This window comes from Stegastes partitus, unplaced genomic scaffold, assembly GCF_000690725.1.
Source record: "Stegastes partitus isolate 25-593 unplaced genomic scaffold, Stegastes_partitus-1.0.2 Scaffold847, whole genome shotgun sequence".
Taxonomy (NCBI): Eukaryota; Metazoa; Chordata; class Actinopteri; family Pomacentridae; genus Stegastes; species Stegastes partitus.
The window spans coordinates 41,027-61,111 of record NW_007578578.1 but is presented as its reverse complement, the minus strand read 5'-3'; the positions used below and the strand labels follow the sequence as shown (position 1 = coordinate 61,111).

The 20,085-nt window shown below is 47.5% G+C and overlaps 1 protein-coding gene across 1 annotated transcript; it reads left to right on the top strand.

The window, feature by feature from the left end:
- The first annotated feature begins 3,311 nt into the window (after positions 1-3,311).
- On the top strand, positions 3,312-19,648 carry eve1 (even-skipped-like1). Its single transcript, XM_008292959.1, has 4 exons — positions 3,312-3,601; positions 14,740-14,753; positions 15,559-15,815; positions 19,172-19,648. Exons 1-4 carry the CDS (start codon positions 3,312-3,314, stop codon positions 19,646-19,648), a joined length of 1,038 nt encoding a protein of 345 aa, XP_008291181.1.
- The last annotated feature ends 437 nt before the right edge of the window (positions 19,649-20,085 follow it).

The following is a 20,085-nucleotide window of genomic DNA, read 5'->3' as shown; positions in this document are numbered from 1 at the left end:
TGTTGTTTTGTCCTTCACATAAATCCAAACAGCTTTACTTAGACTCCAGAGTGGCTTCAGGCCCTTCAGCTTCTCTTCAAACTCACACCGTCACCAGCCATGAAACCAGTGTGACAGTGTTTAGGGTCAGTTAGTTAATAATATCCTCATCCCACAATCCACGGCTCCTTCAACTAAATGCACTTTTTTATGATACAGAAATATTAAAATTAGATTCAGCTAATGACATATTTCCAGTGAATCCCAACAAGCAGCTTTCAGTATTAAAACATTACAAAATAAAGAAAGAAGAAAGTAGAAGTGGATCCACAACAAAGCCACTGATGCTCCAAATTAAAGGTTTTTAGTTATTGTCAGATATGTTTATTACCTTACATCTAAAATGTTCATTTCTAATTTGTGAATTTGCATCCTAAACAAAAAGTTCTGACAAATTTAATCTGTAGATTTTTTAAAATTCAATTTAAATCAAACCTGGTCATTTATTAGGAGAAGAACTTTATTTATAGATTATCTTTCACAGAATAAAATCACAAAGTGCTTCACACAAGACAACATGATATGAACAGTAAAGGGTACATCATGGAGATAAAAAGCAGGCCAACAGAAATGCTGTCAACTAAAAACTTGTCTAAACAAATGTGTAGAATTGAACCAGATCATTCAATAAGTCAGGAGTCAGAAACAAATCTCTAAAATAGATGCGTAATAATAATAATTATGTGTCAAAGCTGCACAGAGGAAATGCTGGCAGCAGCTTTTCATTTATTTTTAATAATGTTGGAATAAAACAATAAAACACGTCCAGCTGCTCAGAGGGACGTTACAGCTGATATAGAGAATAAACAGCACTGAGAAGATATATATATTTTATTTATTTTTTAACCTTTATATATATATATATACAATTTTGTAGCCACTTTTCCTCTTAGAGACTCTGAAGGTGCCACAAAAACAGCAACAGCCGGTGACTTGCTTCTGGTTTGTCGCCTTTGCTGCAGCATATCTGAACCCTCTCAGTCGGACCAGTCTGCTTCATTTACAGTAGCCGATCAGCCAATCAGAATCCAGTGTTCTGCTGCCATGGTGACTCCCTAGTGAGAGCTTCTTATTTGTTCACTGGCAGGATGTCCGGGTGGCCTGTCAGGTCCTGAGCGAGATGTTCTGTTCCCTCGGTGGCCAACAGGAGGGAGCCTTGTACCTCCGTCTGCAGCTCAGGTGATCCTCCTGGCCGGCACACAGAGGTAGAGAGACCGGTGGACAGGATGGATAACAGCATCCAGATGTTTGTTCAGCGTGGCAGCACTTCTCTGTCTGCTCAGCGGTCTGCTGGAGCCTCCTCCTCTGGATACCTGTCCACATGTGGAGCTGCTCACATCTGTTCAGAGGACAGCGACTGTTTCACTGAAACCAAAAACACAAACAATAAAAGTTAAGTTCTCGTGTTCGTCCTGCCAAAGAAGAAAACTGCATTTGTCAGCGTGATGTCCTTTTGTGGCGCGCAGCAGGAAGACGTCCAGAAACCTCAGGGCTGGATGCAGAACACCTCGTCCTGCTGGGTTCTCACTGTGTTTCTGTGCACATCCAGGCCGGCTGGAATCCTGAGTTTTCTGTTTGCTGTGTGTTTTCTTCTTGTGATTGCACAATGTGTAGGTGGTTTCTGGCAGCATGAAGCTGAACAAAATGTCTAGCTGCTGCCACAACAAGGCAGACTCGGGCCAGACGGCCTCGTCCACGGAGCAAAGAAGGAAAAAGAGACACGAAGCAGAAAAAAGGCGGCGGCGGCGGCTTCCCGTTCAGGCCGTAGAGCCCTGTGTGCTGCTTCAGTGGCCTGTGCTTATTAATATTGCATAAAGGGACAAACACAGCAGCTGTAGCACTAAATACATATAACTTGTAGTATATCGTACACATCAGGCAGGAACCAAACCAACTTTATAGGCTGGTTTGTCACCAGCACACAACCAAGCTAAAGTTTAGGAACAACAGGGACAGTACAGCTAAACACGAGATGAAAGTAAAGATAGTTTTATTCTGAACACAAACTGCATCAGGAGAGAGGCTCTGGTGTTGATCTGAACGTTTCACGGCCTCCTCCTGATTCCTGCCAGTGACCTCTGACCTCCTCCGTGGACGTTGGGAGTTTTTCTCTGTTGTTTCCAGGCAGCTCATGTTTTCTGTTCCTGCTGTTAATTCGTTCTCTTGTTCAGGGTCGTCACAGCTTCCAGCTCTTTTACAGTCGAGCCACACTAGGGAGCAGCGAGGCAGCTCCACGCCGACACAGACCGGGTTTGAAAGCTTCTGTAAAGCCAGTGAGTGTCGGTTTGTTTGCTGTTGTTGTCATGCAGACTGATTCCCAGGTTACAGGAGCTCCTGCTCAGCTGCTCAGCATCACACCTCCACCAGGTCCTCAATCCCCAAAACGGTTCTAACGAGACTTTAGTTTTTCAGGTCGAGACAATGAAACACGTGTCTGAAGGATTCTTGGCCTTTGCCAGTGGTCTGAACACTGACACAGCTACAGTCACTTCATCTTCAGTTAAGCAGTAAAATAGGACCCAGCACACAGCTGGAGACGTGATGTTTGGCATCATCTACACTTCTGCTAACTGTTTTTATTTTTATTTTTTCCAATTAGGGCTGCAGGTGATCAGTGGGTCGCACCGTCGCCTCACAGCTAGAAGGTCGCCGGTTCGTGTCCTGGTTCTGGAATAACTTCAAAATTTGCAAGATGATCCTCCTGAAGTTCTAGAGCCAGATATCACACACCTATGAGCTGAAAGCTGCAGCTGCCTGGTTGTACCTGCAGCCTCAGTGCTGATGCTACAGCTGTAGGTGTAGCTACACCTGATGTCTCTGACGGGCTGGACCATCATCCAGCTTCATAGGGCCTTCTGTTAGAGCTCTCTGCTGGGTAACATTCATTTTCATTCAACGCCCACAGGCTCAGTTTGTTCTGAGGTCCCTGATCGGCCGATTTCAGTTAAAGTTGCCTGATTAGGAAGAAGTTCGACACAACTAGAGCATAAAAACTAAAGTGCTCAGCAACATGCCAGTTAGCCACAACATGAACCCTGTCCAGGACTTTCCAGACGTAGAAGGTGTTCCAACAAAGAGCATGTGCAGAATATCTGTTGGTGTTCATTACAGACTTTATGTTAAATACATGTTCTGATAAGTTGACGTGTTGTTGGTTAAAAATGCACGACACATGTTCCTCTGTTTATATTTAAAAAAAAAGACCAACACCTGTCACCTGAACCACATGGTCTAGGGTCCAGAAGACCCCAACAGTCCTGAACAGGGTTAAAATGAATTCAGTCACACTGATCATCTTGTTTCAGTGCCGTGTTCTGCTGGGAGCCCAGAGGTCCTGGTGCCAACAAGCCTCCCCCAGCACAGCGACACCACCAGCTACAATGCAAAGACTGCTTCGGCTGGAGGAGCCAGACTATCCAACGGAGCATCCACAGGATGTGGTGAACCCCCAGAGGATCGCTGCCAGCCTGCCGGTGCTGGACGCTTCGGACACCACGGTGGTTTCATGCTCTGATGACTCAGAGCTGTTCTGGCAGCACAAGGGGGAACTACGCAACATCAGGCAAGTGGGTTTAATGTCACGGCTGATTGGTGCATGTGACAAGAGCATGATTTAGGTAATCTAATTATCAGATAAGAGGAGGAAATATGCAAACAGTGTTCACTGGTGTTGGATAATCAAGAGGCTGACTGGGAACTCTCAGCAGAGCTGGAGAAAGAGCAGGTCAAACACAACAAGGCAGAGGAGAGCTGAACTACAGCAGTGCTGGGGATAATATAATTCCTTCCAACATGTTGTAAAACGCTGCTACGTGATCGTCCCACATTTTTCAGAGATCATGAGTTGTTTTGTCCCTGCGAGCAGCAGCTGCCTTCACTGATTCTTAACACAAAGCCCACAGATTTATTGAGCAAACACTACATCACATCTGGGCAGCACCATAATCTTCAGCAGAGTCAGCTGGAACAGAGGAGACATGAACAGCTGCACATCCTAACTGATGCATGCAACGACAAGCACACAGCGCTAAGTGAGAAAGAAGCTGCTCCGCTGCCTTCAGTGCAAAAATCATTTTCTCTCGGACAGCTTGGAAGAGGTCACGAGTGTGTTGATAGTCAGCCAGTGATTCGACTGATGCAATTAGTACGAGAGCATTATCAGGGTCCTTGTCTCTTGTTGTGTAAGTCCTGGAGTGGATCAATGAGGACGGGGACTAATCACAGTGAATTAGTGATGTGTCCTCAGTGAATTACAATGAATAGCTTCATACATGCAGCAGGTATGAGTGGCGTCTGAGCAGACTGTCAGCAGGCTGCAGTCCATCTGGTGTTAGAACGTACTCCATCCCTTCATCAGGAACACACACTGTATCTACACTAACGCTAAGCTATACAGCATAGTGCATCTCTTCCTCCCACGCTTTACATCCACACTGGGAACGTTGTGCATCGGGGGGCTCAGGTGGTACCGGCCAGTCTATCACACACCCTTAGATCAGTCATGGTCGGTGGTTTCTGTTGTCAGTGGATGAGGCCTGGCCTGTTGATTCCACCTGTTTCCAGAGTCAATCTCCTCAGACAGCAAACAGCTCCGTACATCTCCTAAAATGTCCCACTGACGGCTGTGGACGTGTGACACGGTTGGTGTGTTACTGATGATACGACATGCTGACATCATGTCTGTGATCCTGTCTGTGATGTTCACAGTCAATATGTCACGGCACAGCCGGGATGAGCAGGGCGCCGGTCTGGGAGTCTCAGTCACGTCTTTGCTTCCTTTTGCTGGATGATGTGGTTCTTCTGGCATCATCAAGACAAACGGAGTTGTTTCAGCCAAGCGTGAAGGAGAGTCAGGACGTCCACATCTAAGGCCAGGAAGCCGGTGGATGGTCAACACTGGTACGGAGATGATTCGCTTTCCAACGTGATGGAGTCGAGGTCTCTTGGAATCTTGTTCACCGGTCACAAACTGGTGCAGCACCAGCAGTGATGCAGTCGTTGAACTGGGCTGTTGGGAGTGATCTCCACCAGAAGGCAACGCTCCAGTTCACCAGCTGATATTTCAACCTTCAGCTATGGTCGTGATCTCTGGGTAGGGACTGAAAGAATGAGAATGCAGATACAAGTGGCCTAAATGAGGTTCCTCCGTAGGGTGGCTGGGCTCAGCCTTGGAGAGAGGATGAGGAGCTTGGACATCGGAGGAAGCTCAGAGTAGAGTCGCTGCTCCTCTCCATCAGATGGTTCAGGCATCTGATTAGGATGCTTTCATTTGGTGGTTTTCTGGGCATGTACAACTGGAAGGAGAGCCCAGGGTCGGTCCAGAACATGCTGGAGGGATCATATGTCTGAACTGACCTGGGAACGCCTTTGGATCTTTCAGGAGGAGCCGAGAGACGGACATCTGGAAAGCTCTACTGCCACCTCCACCTGACTCTGGATAAACGCAACGAAATGTAAGTATGGATGGATGGATGTTGATTACATCATACATGATCCAGTGTTGATGACTTTGTAGCTGACACTCCAGCTCATCACAGTACAGGTGTGGTCAGAGACTCACCTCCATGTGCTCAGATCTTCTGCTCAAAGAGACAAAGCTCAACATGAAGTTAAAGATGATTCAGAGTGATAGCATTATGATGGTCCTTCAACATCTACATGAAAGCCCTGAACAAACTATAAACTGTAGTTTTTCTTCCTTACTAGCTGACCAAGCAGGACTACCCATGGAGTACTGACCATTAGTGGCACAGCTTCACCAGAAACAAACCAGAAGACAGAACAGGTATGATGGATGCTATAGAGTTCCACAGTGGAAACATGAACCAGTGCACGGTGGCCTAGACACTGACAAACCTTCCTTTGACATGCTGGCTTGGATTTGATCTTCTCCATCAGCCGGCAGCACCAGACCCGTTCCCATGTATTCTGTTGGGTTTACTGGTGTTTTCGTTGTGTGTTAGAATTAAGCACACAACACGTTTGCACATCTCCCCCCGTCCCCGGGTTGTTGGAGAGGACTCTGGTAAACAGAGGATAAACGGAGGATGTCAGTAGTTTGAGCAGACGGAGGAGGTTGACGGAACGTGAACTCTTTCAACCGACTTTGTCTGCAACAGCGAAACCACTGAAGCTCTGGTTTCCTCAGCGAGCCGTCTCTGCAGTGCAGACTCAGCACAAGTATTTTAAAGTACCAGAGTGTGGTGATAAAGCAAATTCAATAGCCATATGTCTTACAGATACAATTGTGTACTTTGATCATTTGATCAAAACTACCAACCCTTTGGGATAAAGGGTTTGGCAGAGTGCGGCGGCAAACAATGGAAAGCATTACATCTCTAAAAAGTCCTGGTGCTGAGGCTGAAATCAAAGGCAATACGAAAATCTTATTGGCATGCACGGTCACAAATTATGCTATTTATCCTTCTGAGAGAAATATGTGGTCAGTATTGCATCTGTATGGGAAGTTATTCCTTCTTCTGCGTAACATGTGCTTCTAATCACGCCCACATCACTCGTGCAACGCAGCACTTGCCACTGTAGTCAGTCAACAACAGACCATCCTAACTTGTACTGATTTGGGGCGAGGTGTTTGAGTACGGCTGCTGAAATGGGTGTAAAAGTAACAGCTGGTGGCAATCTGATGTGGATCAAATCTGCAAAGTCAATGAAAAACAAAACGCTGTCCCGAACTGCCCCAAGCAGGACCACCTATTCCACACACAGGAAATGCCATCTGCCTGTCAGAACAATGGAGGATGGATGTTAGGATTTAAAGGTTTTTTCACACCACTGGATGTGTGTCAGACTCTTGTAAAAGGGAAATGTTAAGCATTTACAATAAAGCAGTGATGAACATGTTTTCTGACCATATCACTCTGCACATATCTGTCAGCAGCACTCAGACGAGGTGGAATGACTGAAAAAACGACTAGAAAGTGATAAAAAATGATGTTTGACAGCTCAGATATCAGCCCACATGAGCCACACTGAGCACGCAGCTGGACATCAGCCTGATGCGCTCTGTAGATATGGAGCATGTTCATCTCTCTGCAGCTGTGGACTGACATACCTATAATAAACTGAACACACACGGCAACCTGGAGTCACTGGTGGGCATCTGCTGCCCAGGATGGCACCAGACGACAGGATGGGAGGAGGAAATGACTGGTTTGGCCCCATTCACCACCAGTAAATTATCTGTGAGCCCCAGTTGTCTCCAGTGAAAATGTGGAAAACCTGTGTGGTGTAAAGTAATCCCTGCAGAGGCTGCTGGTCCTGGTGATGGTCTTCAGTTGTCCTTCAGCATCAGGAATCCTGTCCACCTGGTGGCTAAAGACACAGGTAGAGAGCCAGCTGTGGGCTGTAGCAGGTGCAGTAGCTCACGCTGGAGCAGAACCACTGATGCTAACCGCTCTGGTTTAATAACGTCGTGTTGTGTTCAGTGGTTTGCTCTCCAAGCACGTCAGAGTTGGAGAGAGTCTGCATGATATACATTTTGTCATCTGCCCAGCTCTGTGAATGTCCACGAACATCCCTCTATGGACGCCTAGCGCAGCCTTTAGGCTCCACGGCGTCCACGTGACTGCTCTGTGAGGGCAGCAGTGAGCGTGCTCAGGAATACGTACATATGACCTGCTGCGCATGTAGAGGTCAGAGTCTTCCATTCTGACTAGATAGTAGCTGCACGTCTGTGGTGTGTGCAGTCGTCTGTACACGTCTGCAGCAGTATAATGGAGGCGTTAGGGGGACGTATCGCTCGATCAAAACACCTTTAACACAACATGGAAAACAACACAGGATACAGATCTCTAAAGTTCCTTTATAGCCGCGCTGATGAACGATTTTAACAATATTGTGTTTATGATTCATGTGCTGAGACTCTTCTCACACGGTTACCAGCAGCACCGGACATTCAGAAACCTCATTATGAGACTTCACTGCTGAGACTTTGACAACACAGCAGAGACTCAGGTCCTGCCTCGGCACCGTGCAAGGTCTGCTGAGGGCTGACTGGGATGTACTGTGAGCTCCATATTTCTGCTGTTTACCTGATTATTGTCTAACTGAAGAACCCTGATGACGTTCCACAGTCGTAAACCTGCTGCTCTGGTGTCGGGCAGCGTTTCAGATCAGTTACTTGTTGTCATGATCACAGTACAGGCAGACAGCTTGTTAAGTGTTGATCAGAGTCATGCGGCGTGACGTGACCCCCTGACCCACACCTTGTGTAAAAACCTCTGACAGTGAATTTGTGGGTCAGATTTGGTGCCGAAGCCTCCAGCGTGGTCCGACCCACAAACACATGGAAATGGAAACGAGGCGCTGTCCTGACAAACCTCATGACGAAAGAGGTGCACATGGCGCATTCACATTCTCAGATTTCCTACAAATGTTCCACATAGCTGTAATGTCTAATGGTGCAACAAACACAGCCCAGTACCCCTCACAATTACACTCGCAGCAGATGATTTGCAGGCCGTGCTTTATGTACTCTGCCAATATTTTTTTTTGTCAGTTCAGAAGGCAGTGGCCTTTTATGTTGCAAAGAAGAAAGTAACGAAGCGGAGGTCACGACTGGCATGTAGAGGAATGTGACTTTCATGTACTCGACGAGAACATTCTGTCACAATCCCAGAATTTATGTTTGATTCTGGTCCCGCTGTGAAATGCAGCCACGATTCATTCGATTGCAATTAAAGTGGCTGTATACATTATTCTTCCCCTATGGAGACGCTGAACCGCTTTGCTGATCCCTCGAATTTCCATCTCACACGAGCAACAACTACAATTTTCATTTCTCCAGTTCTTGGGTCGATAGTTTACCTGCCGACATAAAGACATTCCCGTCAGCTGTGCTCATCTGGACTGTGCGCTGACCCTGGACCCTGCTTAGCATTAGCATGTTAGCATTGTCATAGTCTGCATGCACATGTTAGCCTTTAGCTCAAAGCACCACTGAGTGAAGTGCAGCCTCACAGAGCTGCTCACATTGTTGTCGCTACATACGTGCAGGCTGGGAGGTTTTGGTACCCAGCATGCACTTCTTCAAAAGTGGAACTACGTGATGAGGCGACTGCATTAATGGAGAAACCATCTGAATCATGTTTTCTGCTCCAAGTGTCTGATGCTGATGGAGTTTGTTGAAGCAAACAGGAAGAAAGCTCAGGAAACACACTCAGTATTCACCTCCTGTTAGCACCACACAGCAGACCGGGTGTTCGCTGTGTGGATGAACTGATGTGCTCACCGTGATTCCACAGCAGCAGGACACTGCAAGATAGCGTTAGAGGTTCCCTCGGTGCAGCTCCAGTTCTGAGTTCCTGTCGGAAATGAAAGCACCACGAGGCCGAACCAGGAGCACATGCTTCCAGCACTAAAGAGGTGATTTGCTCAAAATCAGAACCTACAAATCCTCCTGTTAGGCCCTCTCTGTCGACTGTACTACCAGCATCAGTCCTGTGTGAGGACTAGTCTGGCATCAATTTGCTGTCTGGTGAGAGAATTCATCATCTCCTAACAAGCCAGGACAAAACAGAGCGACTTGTGAAGCTAACACTAGATGGAAACAACTGTTTTCTCTGCGTTTTACAGAACCACACTGACCACTGGACTATTTCATGGCTTAAGAACATCAGGCATGCTTATAATCCATCTTCTTGTCAAGATGAAGGCTTCTGGAAGGCAAAAACTAATTAAGAACATCTTCACCACAACTCCCTACAGGCAATGTAAACAGAGTTATACGACTACACCAACTGGCCTTTCTCCAAACGCACAAAAGAAGCCTTGGAACAGGCTGGATGTGCTGTCACCCATCATCTGTGAGACGTGAAGGTGCCAATGAGGCTTCAAATTGTCACTGTCACTGAAGGATTCGATTCTCTGCACCGATGCATGACTGGTGCTGGTAACAACCACAGTAATGGCACCGGAGGACCCGAGGAGCTCAGATGAAGACATTAGCATATGTTTCACAAGCCCTGCTAGCTTGTTTCATTTCAAACACATTCAGTGTGTGGGAGTACTTGGGGACAGCGCACGGACTTTCTGTAAGTTCTCAAAACATTTTAGCAACATGTGCAGCCTGCTTACACGTGTTTAACACATGTAGCGCCGAGGAGTCAGCAACATGTGCACCGCTCCTCAAATATGGACACGGCGAAGAAGAGCGAGTGTTTGATCAGTTACACAGATCAGGACACTTCATCGCTCTAAGTGACAGCCGTCCCAACCTTCAGTTCCCACGACCTCAGCATGGGGTGAGCACACCTCTCCAGCCAGGAGTCATGAAGGCCGTTCTCACCTGAATCTAGAGATAAAAACGATGCTGGATTTATCAGATCGTGAGCGGCAGGACGGTGAGTGAAGACAGGTCAGAGGTTAAAGGGTTCAGATGTTGTCGCTGTGAGTTTCGTAGCTTTTCACCTGTTTGCTCAGATCGCTGCTGGACTGGAACCAGCGGTACTGTATCTGCTGAGCTAATCTACTCCAGACCATCATCTCAACACAATGTGCGCCCACTAACATCCCTTCAGCTGGCAAGTTACGACTCTGCACATGCTCTCTTTTGATTTTTTGACACCTTCAAACCAGCTTTCCTTTCCTTTTAAGTCGCTGTAAGCTTGTAAAACTCATCTTATTCCATGCTGTCTGACAGCATCAAACATATTCTGCATCAGCTAATTTAGTCATTTTAGCATTTTAACATTTACCCCAATAAACACGGAGACCCAGAAACGCTTCATGGCTGCAGCTTTCTATCGAACGCAGACGTCTTTGCTCATCATATGAAATATTAGGAAGCTTTGTGGGCTGCAGGTGGGTCAGTGGTTAGCACCGTGGCCTCACAGCTAGAAGGTCGCTGGTTGGCGTCCCGGTGAGGACACCCGGGATCTTCCTGCATGGAGTCTCCATGTTCTCCCCGTGCAGCGTGGGTTCTCTCCGGGTTCTCCGGCTTCCTCCCACAGTCCAGAAACATGTTGAGGTTAGTTGGTGATTGTAAATTGTCCGTAGGTGTGAATGTGAGTGTGCTTGGTTGTCTGTCTCTAAGTGTAGCCCTGTGATAGACTGGTTACCTGTCCAGGTGAACCTGCCTTCACCCTGAGTCAGCTGGGATAGGCTCCGCCCCCCCTGGTGAGGATTAAGGTGTAGAGATGATGGATGGAAGCTTTGTGAGCTCCAATAGAAAAATACCTCAAAACAAGTTCAGGAGATAGCGCCCCCTAGCAGCCATAAGAAGTAAAATAGGAACAAAAGCTGGATTTGTACTGAATCCAAACCAGATCCGGTAGAATTGGTCCACAATGTTGTCGACATTTATCCTCATGCAGCGACGTGTAAGCGTCCCTCTTCAGTGCTCCGTCGTCGTGGGGCTTCGACGCTTCTGTGTCGAGTTTCCTCGAGCACTTCAAACACTTGTGGGTGAAATTAACAGATCATGTTGAGGTTTGAGCTAAAAATGTGGGACAGCAGTTAGTTTTATAGAAAAGAGAGAAGAGCTGGATGTGACTGGATCTAACGGGGACTGGTGGAGTGAAGGAAATGGGCCGACAGAACACTCGGCCTCGTGTTGGCGGTACGAGCACCTCGGACACACCGACAGCCTGCTTCATGTTTCACGCATCAACGGTGTGCAGATCAAAACGCAAACACAACATTTTACCAACAAGCTGATCGATCGCTGTGGGTAAGCTGCTCCAGTCAGCTGTGTGTGAGGAGGAGGTCGGGGTGGGTGGATGGGACATAAAGCTTCACCATGAGAAGCTGCTGCTCCTGTTAGCTCAGCACCACCTGCAGTGTTTGGCTTTAAACTGAGACCTGAAGTAGGTGTTAAAAACTACAACCAGAATAACGGAGGTCATTTCACTGCCTCGGCCCGAAGCTGTTTCTGACTTGTTTGCTTTCCACATGGAAACCTTCCCAGATTCAGGCAGATCACAGCTCGACATCTGTAACACCAGAACCAACAGGATGGGCTTTGGGAGGATTCTGAAATGCAGGAAGTCACCGTATCAACGGACCAGAGTGAGATTCGTACTTCCAGCTATGTTTTTTAAAAGGAATCCACAGAATTTCCAAATGAGATGTCCAGCCGGCTGAGCTCAGAGACGTCCGGTCCGTTACAGGAAACAAACAGGAACCGTTGACATAAAGTTTCATTTGCATGAAGAAAGTTATGAGATGCAGAAGTTTGACAGAGTGCTGGAGAGCATGAGGGACATTTCATGAGAACAGATGAGTCAGTTAGAAAAAGGTTTTGCTCACGAGTCCACAACACGTATCGAAACCACCACCAGGACCAGGTCTCTGGTGGAAACACCAAACGGATCAGATCGTGTGCTGAGGCCTACGCAGCAGATCATCCACACCAGAGGACAGCACCGAGGCTCCGCTGAGAACATTATAATGAATTTAAACATTTTTAAGTGATGATATGAAACCCGTTTCTGGTTCGGTTGCACGCAGCCCTCCGTCCCCGCAGAGGCCCAAAAGGATCATTTATCTCTGTGATACTTGATCAGTTCAGCCAATTATAAAGGCAGTAAACATTAGCTTGAACCGAGGACATGTTCCAGAGTTCTGCTCCTTCTGCTTTGGCTCCGAGCACAAACAAAGCATTCCAGTATCTGCTGCAGGACACATCAGTGCTGCTGCTGACAGTGTTTGTGACTCAGTGCCGGCCTCCTAAATCTCACTCAAATCATGTTACTGAAGCTCTGAAACAATTTGTTCAAAGCAGCTCGAACAAGGAGTCTCTGGTGAGTAATAGTCAGTTTTTATGGTTATTGCTATAATTTGCTCGTTACATCTCGTTGGAGTGCTGAGGAGGAGTTCCACTGTACATGTGGAGCTTTAATAAAGACGTGTGGAACATTTGTGGAGCAAAATGCCTGATAGTTTACACACACAGCGCTGGAGCGAGCTGGAAGGACAGTAAGGAAGTAAAACCAGCGTCCAGAGTCAGGAAGCATGATGAGCTGGTTCCTCAGTGGTACATTTACTGGAGTACTGGACAAACCTGACTGGTTCTTATTCATGAGTCATGTGACAGTTGGACTCCACTAACTGATTCATTCATTACTTATTATTATGAATAATAACCCCAAATGATCTGAAAAAGTTTTTATAAATGATGACGTATTCTTCTAGTTCACACCTGAGCTCCCACAGGTGTGTCCATGTCAGCTCCACCTGCAGCAGGATCAGCACACTGATGCATCACATATCAGGATCCAAACATAGAATGCATTGTTCTAAATCTGTCGTGGTGCAACATGTTTATTTACAAGTGTTTTGATGCAGATCCTGTCCCAGACGTGTCCCTCTGCGCCATTCATCCCGGTTCCGCCTCCATCACCTGAAGCCCGCCACATATCAAAGGCTCCTCGGTGGGAGCAGCGCTCAGAGGCTCGAAGGAAAAGTCATTTTACGACTGTGACACTCATGGAGCAGAGATAAAAGCTGAGGGATGACTCCTCTGTAGCACCTGAGCGCGGTTTTTTTTAATGATAAATTTCCTCCGCGGCCCGGTGCCTCCACCCTACCTGGCGTCTGTCTGTCTCTGTCCTCCGCCTGTCCTCTTTATCATCATGTGGCCGTTGGATTAACAATCAGAGCAGATTATAGCCATAATAAACTCCAAAACACAGGTTCAAGGGTCAGCTCCTGCTGGAGGAGGGAGGAGGGCTGCGCTGCTCTGCTATTACGCGTCATGAAGCTCCATTAATCTGTCTCATTGGCACAAGTGGTTATTATTGAAAGGCGCGATCAAATAGAGAATCCGTCCTGGAGGAAACCAGCAGCTCCATTCACTGCTAAACTCACATTTTGCCAAATCAAATACATAATTTACAGAACTCCTGATCTTCATGTGGCGCATGTTTTATATTTTATATTTGATATAAAATCTGCTTAAATAAAATAAAAGGTAAACTATTATTTATTTTAATTTAAGCTGGAATATGAGCTCATACCTCACAGCTCATTATTAAACACATCCATCCTGTACAGTGTACAGTAAATTAATAATTGCTCTCCACGCGGCCCGGTCGGAGCCATTAGGCCCGTAATGATTTACTTCCAAACCCGCAGAACATCAAACGAGGCAGAACAATGAGGCTGTGCTGCTGTCTCTGCCTGCGCGTCTTTAATTCTCCACAACAAAAGTACAAAGGCCGAGACGGAGACCAAAGGCTTTATCCCTAAACACCTCTAACACCTTCTCCGGGCCGCGGTGCGCGCCGGCGGCCTGCGCGGCGCCTCCTCCGCGGCGGGCCCCGTCTGGAGCGCGTGTGATCGGGGAGGAGAGAGAGGAGCCCCCGGGGGGAGACAGATAGCAGTGGAGGAGGAGGAGGAGGAGGTGTGGGGGAGATGATAGGACAAAAACACCTCATCTTCTCCCCCCTGGCTGTCTGAGCAGACCTGCTGAAGTGTGTGTGTGTGTGTGTGTGTGTGTTGGGGACAGAGTGCGTCATGGAGAGGAGTCTCCACCGGGCTGCGGGCAGCATCTTCAGCGGGCGTCTGCGGAGGGAAGCGGCCTGACCCGACCCACAGGACCACGGGAGGATCAACACCGAAGGAGGACCTTTTAAACTTTTTTTTTTATTAACTTTTTTTTTTTAAACTTTTTTTTTTTTTTTAAACTTTTTTTTTTTTACATTTTATTTTTTCTCCACAATTTTTCTTTCATTTTTACAGAAACGACCTGATGCGTAAGTAGAAGCTGAGCTTGTTTGCTACGGAACAAAAACTAAGATCGAGCGTGTCCGCGGTGTTCCAGCTGAAAGGATTAAAACCCTGAAGGAGTCTAAATGTTTCACCTCCACAGGCTGCATGTAGAAAATAAAATAAAATAAAATAAATCATGATTCTGTAGCTCCAGTAATAGTGACTTAAATGATCAGTTTTATATATTTTTGTCTTTTTTTATTTTTTATGCTAAATGAGTTTTACATAAAAATCATTTCCGCCTTTTTTCTGCTACTAAGAATTTAAGAATTGCTGTTTAACTAAATTGTAATGTGCTCATATTAGACCGTTTTAAATCCCCCTAAAAGACTCGTTTGGGGAGTTTCAGGAGGAGCTTGTCTTCTCCACACAGACACAGGATCAGATGGGACGTTTATTGAAGCATCATGAGTTCAGAGTGAAGATATAAGAATTTGAATTCATGCAGATAAAGTTTGTTTCTGAGCTGAGAGAGGATCTGAAGTCTCCAGGACCCCTCACACACACACACACACACACACACACACACACACACACACACACGCACACACACACACACACACACACACACACAGCAGACCTGCAGCATTATAAACAGATTTACTTTAATCACTTCTCTCTCAGCCAACATAGAAAGCTCATGTCTGCTTTTTTATTATTATTATTATTATTATTATTATTATTATTATTATTATTGTTGTTGTTGTTGTTGTTGTTGTTGTTGTCGGACCCATCAACAGGTAATCGTTCATGCTATCTTTGCTGTAAACTCTCCGTTCTCCTGACCAGTGGCGGAGGGCAGACAGACGCCGGTGGCGGCCGCCCCCGTCGTGCGCGCTCCCGGCAGTGAGGAGCAGCAGCAGCAGCAACAACAGGGCTCGTGCCCGCGCAGCGCTCTGCTCGACCAGAGCCGGCGGCACCGGACGGCGTTCACGCGCGAGCAGCTGTCCCGTCTGGAGCAGGAGTACGGGAAGGAGAGCTACGTGTCCAGACCCCGGCGCTGCGAGCTGGCGGCGGCGCTCAACCTGCCGGAGACCACCATCAAAGTAGGTGGTGAGGAGGTGGAGGGGGGCAGGAGGAGGTTTGTGAAGGATAGAGGAGAGCTGCATCATGATGGCGTCCCAGAATAGCACAGGTCTGGTTCTGTACGGAGATCACATACACTTTACATGAGGAACATGTTCAGAAGCTGCTCAGAGCCGGTCTGCAGAGGTCCAGGTCTCAGTTAAAACTCTGTGAGGACAGTTTGGGCTCCAGGTCCTCTGAGAACCAAATGATCTGAGGCTGTCTGACTGACTGATTTATATTTCACAGTATTCTTCTTCTTATTATTCTTTATTGTGGAGTTTATTCTAAGCATGCTGGTTGTTGATGATCTCCTCACGAGATCCAGATCTCCTGTTGGGATGATTTTAACTCTAAACCAGAGAAGCTGTAGTTGAAGTGAAGGTGCTGCTGCTACAGTCAGGTGTCTGGGCAGCACCAGGACCCAACCAGCTGAGTGGGTTCAGACGTTCTTCATGTCATTCTGTGCTTCTGTCTGAACACCTTCTGCCACATCTCCTGTGTGTCAGACTGACCAGGTGAAGAACACACTGTGGACTTCAAATGCCATTTTTTAATTTATTAATATTTCAGTGTTTGGCCCTGAAGCACAGTGAGGCCTCCTGATCTGCAGCCCTGTGATGCAGAGTAATCCCATTACTTCATTACATTCATAAAACCTAAATACATGTTGCATCTGATTTATATTTATGTGTATTTAAATCAATAGTTTCTTCAGCGTAAAACATGTCAGGATGTATTTTACAGGCCCGTCGTTAGTCCCTGAAACCCAGCTGAACATTTTCTTATTTCCCTTTTCTTCCATCAGACAGTCAAACAGTTTGCTGTCATTAAAACCTCGTTAACGTGCTGCCGGCTTTTACAAGCTGCTCCAGTCAACTTTCACCATTTTTACTTTTTAAAAATAATATAAAAGTTCCTGCACTGTGTGGGTTAATTTCTGGGCATGAAATTGAAGCGTATCATGAACATGTATTAATAAAAGTGAAGCAGCACATTTAGTCCAGTACCGGGTCCGGGTTCGGACAGCTTCCTCCAGGGACAGGCTTTACTTACACACTGGTATCTGACAGCACTTTGTATTTATATACATTTAGATATTTCTGTGTCTTATTTCACATGAAGATGAACTTTATTGAACTAAATCAGCTGAACTATGTAAAGCAGTTCAATGGCCTTCAGCCTGCCCAGTGTCCAGCGCTGGACCATCAGTAGCTGTCATCCCATAATATGCATGATGATTACTGTTACTGTGGTTTTTGATGCTGCTGCTTTTTCCTTCGTTTTCCATGTGAGTATTTCAGTGCTGCAGTATTTCTACTGAGCTACAGGATCTGATTCTTCCTCCTCTGCTCGTCGTGTTCTGTAGGTTGAAGGAGATGCAGATGTTTTATTTAACACACTGTCAGAAATAATCCAGAAAAGTCCAGAACAACGTGGAGTTCTAAACCGGTTCTAGTGTTTGTTCTGAGCTGCAGCGGCGCCTCCACTCAGCCGTCACAGATCTCTACACGTCTTTTGACCTCATCTGTTCAGAACCTCTTTGCTAGTGGACCTGACCAGAACAACAAACCCAAACAGGAAGCAGAAACCTGAGACAGCCGTGCCACCTGTGTGACTCCTCCCCTCGGCAGCATTTCATCTCCTCTCACTTGTGGTTTCAATCAGCGCGGCAGATTGAGTAGTGACAGGTTTAGCGGCGTCTAACATTGGAGGCGGAGGCCCCAGTGCGCCCGGCGCTGCAGCTTTAATATGCAGTAAATGCGCCCACCTTTCTGCCAACTACTGGTAGGTCTTTTATGAAAGAGCAGGAATGCGAGGAGAGGCCTCGTAAACGCTGCCACCTGACGTTTTAGAAGCACAGCCTTTCCGGGAGATTCTATGAGCTGGTAAAATAGTGGAGGGCTGGACAGACTCTCAGACAGCTTGTCACTCTGAGTTTAAAAAAATAAAATCATTCAAGAAAGCGGAGACGTCAGCAGCAGAGAAGCAGGTTAGCAGGAGGCAGTGAAGCCACTTGTAACGTAATCTGGTGGACGGAGGTGCAGTCAGACCCTCCAGTTTCTATTTGTAGGTTTAAAGATGACACGCTGCAGTCAGGACTCTGGTCATCTCTTGACTTCTGCTTTAGCGCCTCCAGCAGGTCAACAAGTGAAGCAAACACTGCATAGATTTGATGCCGTTTTCCACAGAATAAATCCCTCTGAGTCTCCAGGTAACCCCGAGAGCGATGATTTAGCTCTGAGCGAAACGTCTCGACAGCCATCAGGGGGATTGTTTACATCCTGTAAGTTCATAGAGGCTGAATTCTGATGTTTTATCTGTCCAACGCTTCGGTCCACGACCTGTGGATACCTCAGAACCAGCCTTAACCGTCCCATGTGTTTACTGCTGAATGCTAAACATCAGAACTCTCCCTGATGGCCAGTGGACAGATCTTATGAGCTAACAGGCAGCTGATGTTCAGAACCTGGACATTTGGACCTCTGGTGGTCATCACTGTCTCGTTAGAGCTGGTGCTAGAGGCTCGGTTCTGGATGTGGATGAACCATTTCGTTGCTCAATTGCCTTCAGCTGCACGTTAACATCACCTGCTGACGTCAGACCGTTCTGCTAAACCTGGCTTCAGGTTGGTCACATGTTGTTTTCTGCCGTGGTTTGGTTAAGATTAGGCAACATGGACACATGGCTAAGCACAGGTACCATGTAGGAGTAAGGAGGGATTGTAGTGACAGTTTTATATTATGGATGATTCTGAAGGAAACTTAACGATCTGATGGTTCTGAGGCAGCTTCTGGGGCGTCTGCTCCCCACAGTTTGTCAGCTGCCACATGAATATTGCAGTGAGTATTGGGCTTTAGGATATTCTCAGAAAGTGCAACCTGTGCTTAATCAAAAAACAGCTATATTAGGCCTCTGTGTTCAGGGTGATTGAGTTACGGCTCTGGGAGGGAGTTTAAATGAGGGGCCACATGCTCGATGTGCATTAATTGCCTCTGTGATCTCAGAGCTACTGAAGCTTCTACTGAGCAGCCGAACCAGCCGACACGCCCTCAAATCTCAGTTTAAAAGCTCTGCGACACGAACACGGCGCTGCTGCTTCCAGTTTGTACGTCAGTCACCTGAAGCAGATGTAGGTGTACATCTCAGGTGGTCTCGTCTCAGGTGTGCATCTCAGGTGGTATCGTCCATCTGGAGCACTCACACCAGAGAAGGAGACTTGTTCAGTTCTGCCTCTGACTGTTTAGCCGTCACTGTTTCAGCCTTTCCTTCCTGTGGTTTCAAACCTTCCCTGCCTCCTGCTCACAGTCGTCCCTCCTCTTCCTCTTCCCTCCAGGTCTGGTTCCAGAACCGGAGGATGAAGGACAAACGCCAGAGACACTCCCTGCCGTGGCCTCACCCTCTCGTCGACCCTCTCGGGGCTCTCCTGATGGGCCGGGCCTCTCCTTCCTCCACCTTGCCGTACCCCTTCATCCCGCCCCACCTGCCCCTGCACCACTACTCCCCCCTGGCTCTCTCCTCGCCGCCGTCCTCGGCCCACAGTCCCTACAGCGCCCCCATGAGGCCCCTGGATGCGCTCCGCCTCTCCCAGTACCACAACAGGCCCGGGGCGCTGCCTCCATCAGCGGCGGTCCTCTACCCCTCCTCCAGCATCATGCACCACTCCGCCTCCTGCCCCTGCCCCCTCTGCCTGCACTGGGGACCGGAGCAGCTGCTCAAAGCCAGAGGGGAGGCCATGGGACTGAGCCGGCCCCGCAGTCCCAAGACCACCATCCATCCTCCTGGTCTGGAGCGGAGGGAGGAGATGGTGTAGAGCCCGATGAAGGCAGGCAGCCGCTCACTGGGATCTCCAGTGATGGCGTGTCCACGGAGGAGCTGTGAAGCTGCTGCAGACTCCAGAGCTTCTCACGCTTCGCTGTAACTCCTAACAACAGATGAAACTATCGAACACCTCGATGCAGGAAACTGAAAAGTCTGATCTAACAGTGATCACGTGACACTGCTGACAGAACAGCAAACTCAGCACTACGTCTGCAGCAGACCTGTCTGATGTGGGACGCTCTGAACCACAAGCCCAGGCTTTGTTCTGAGGAACTGACCACTGTACTCTTTGCACAGCTTATGTTCCTAACAAGAGGTTCTTCTTTGTTTTTTTAGTTTCTGTTTTTTCTCTCCTTCACTACACCTTCTGCAGAAAGTCGTCCTGTGACCTCAGAGCTGTCCTCAGACGTGAGGCTGGGTCTGGGTCTG

Excerpts from the sequence above, each read along its gene's own strand:
- eve1 (XM_008292959.1), top strand. The coding sequence starts at position 3,312 with ATGAATTCAGTCACACTGATCATCTTGTTTCAGTGCCGTGTTCTGCTG. Across the intron at positions 15,816-19,171 it reads TGCCGGAGACCACCATCAAA|GTCTGGTTCCAGAACCGGAG; the intron begins GTAGGTGGTGAG and ends TCTTCCCTCCAG.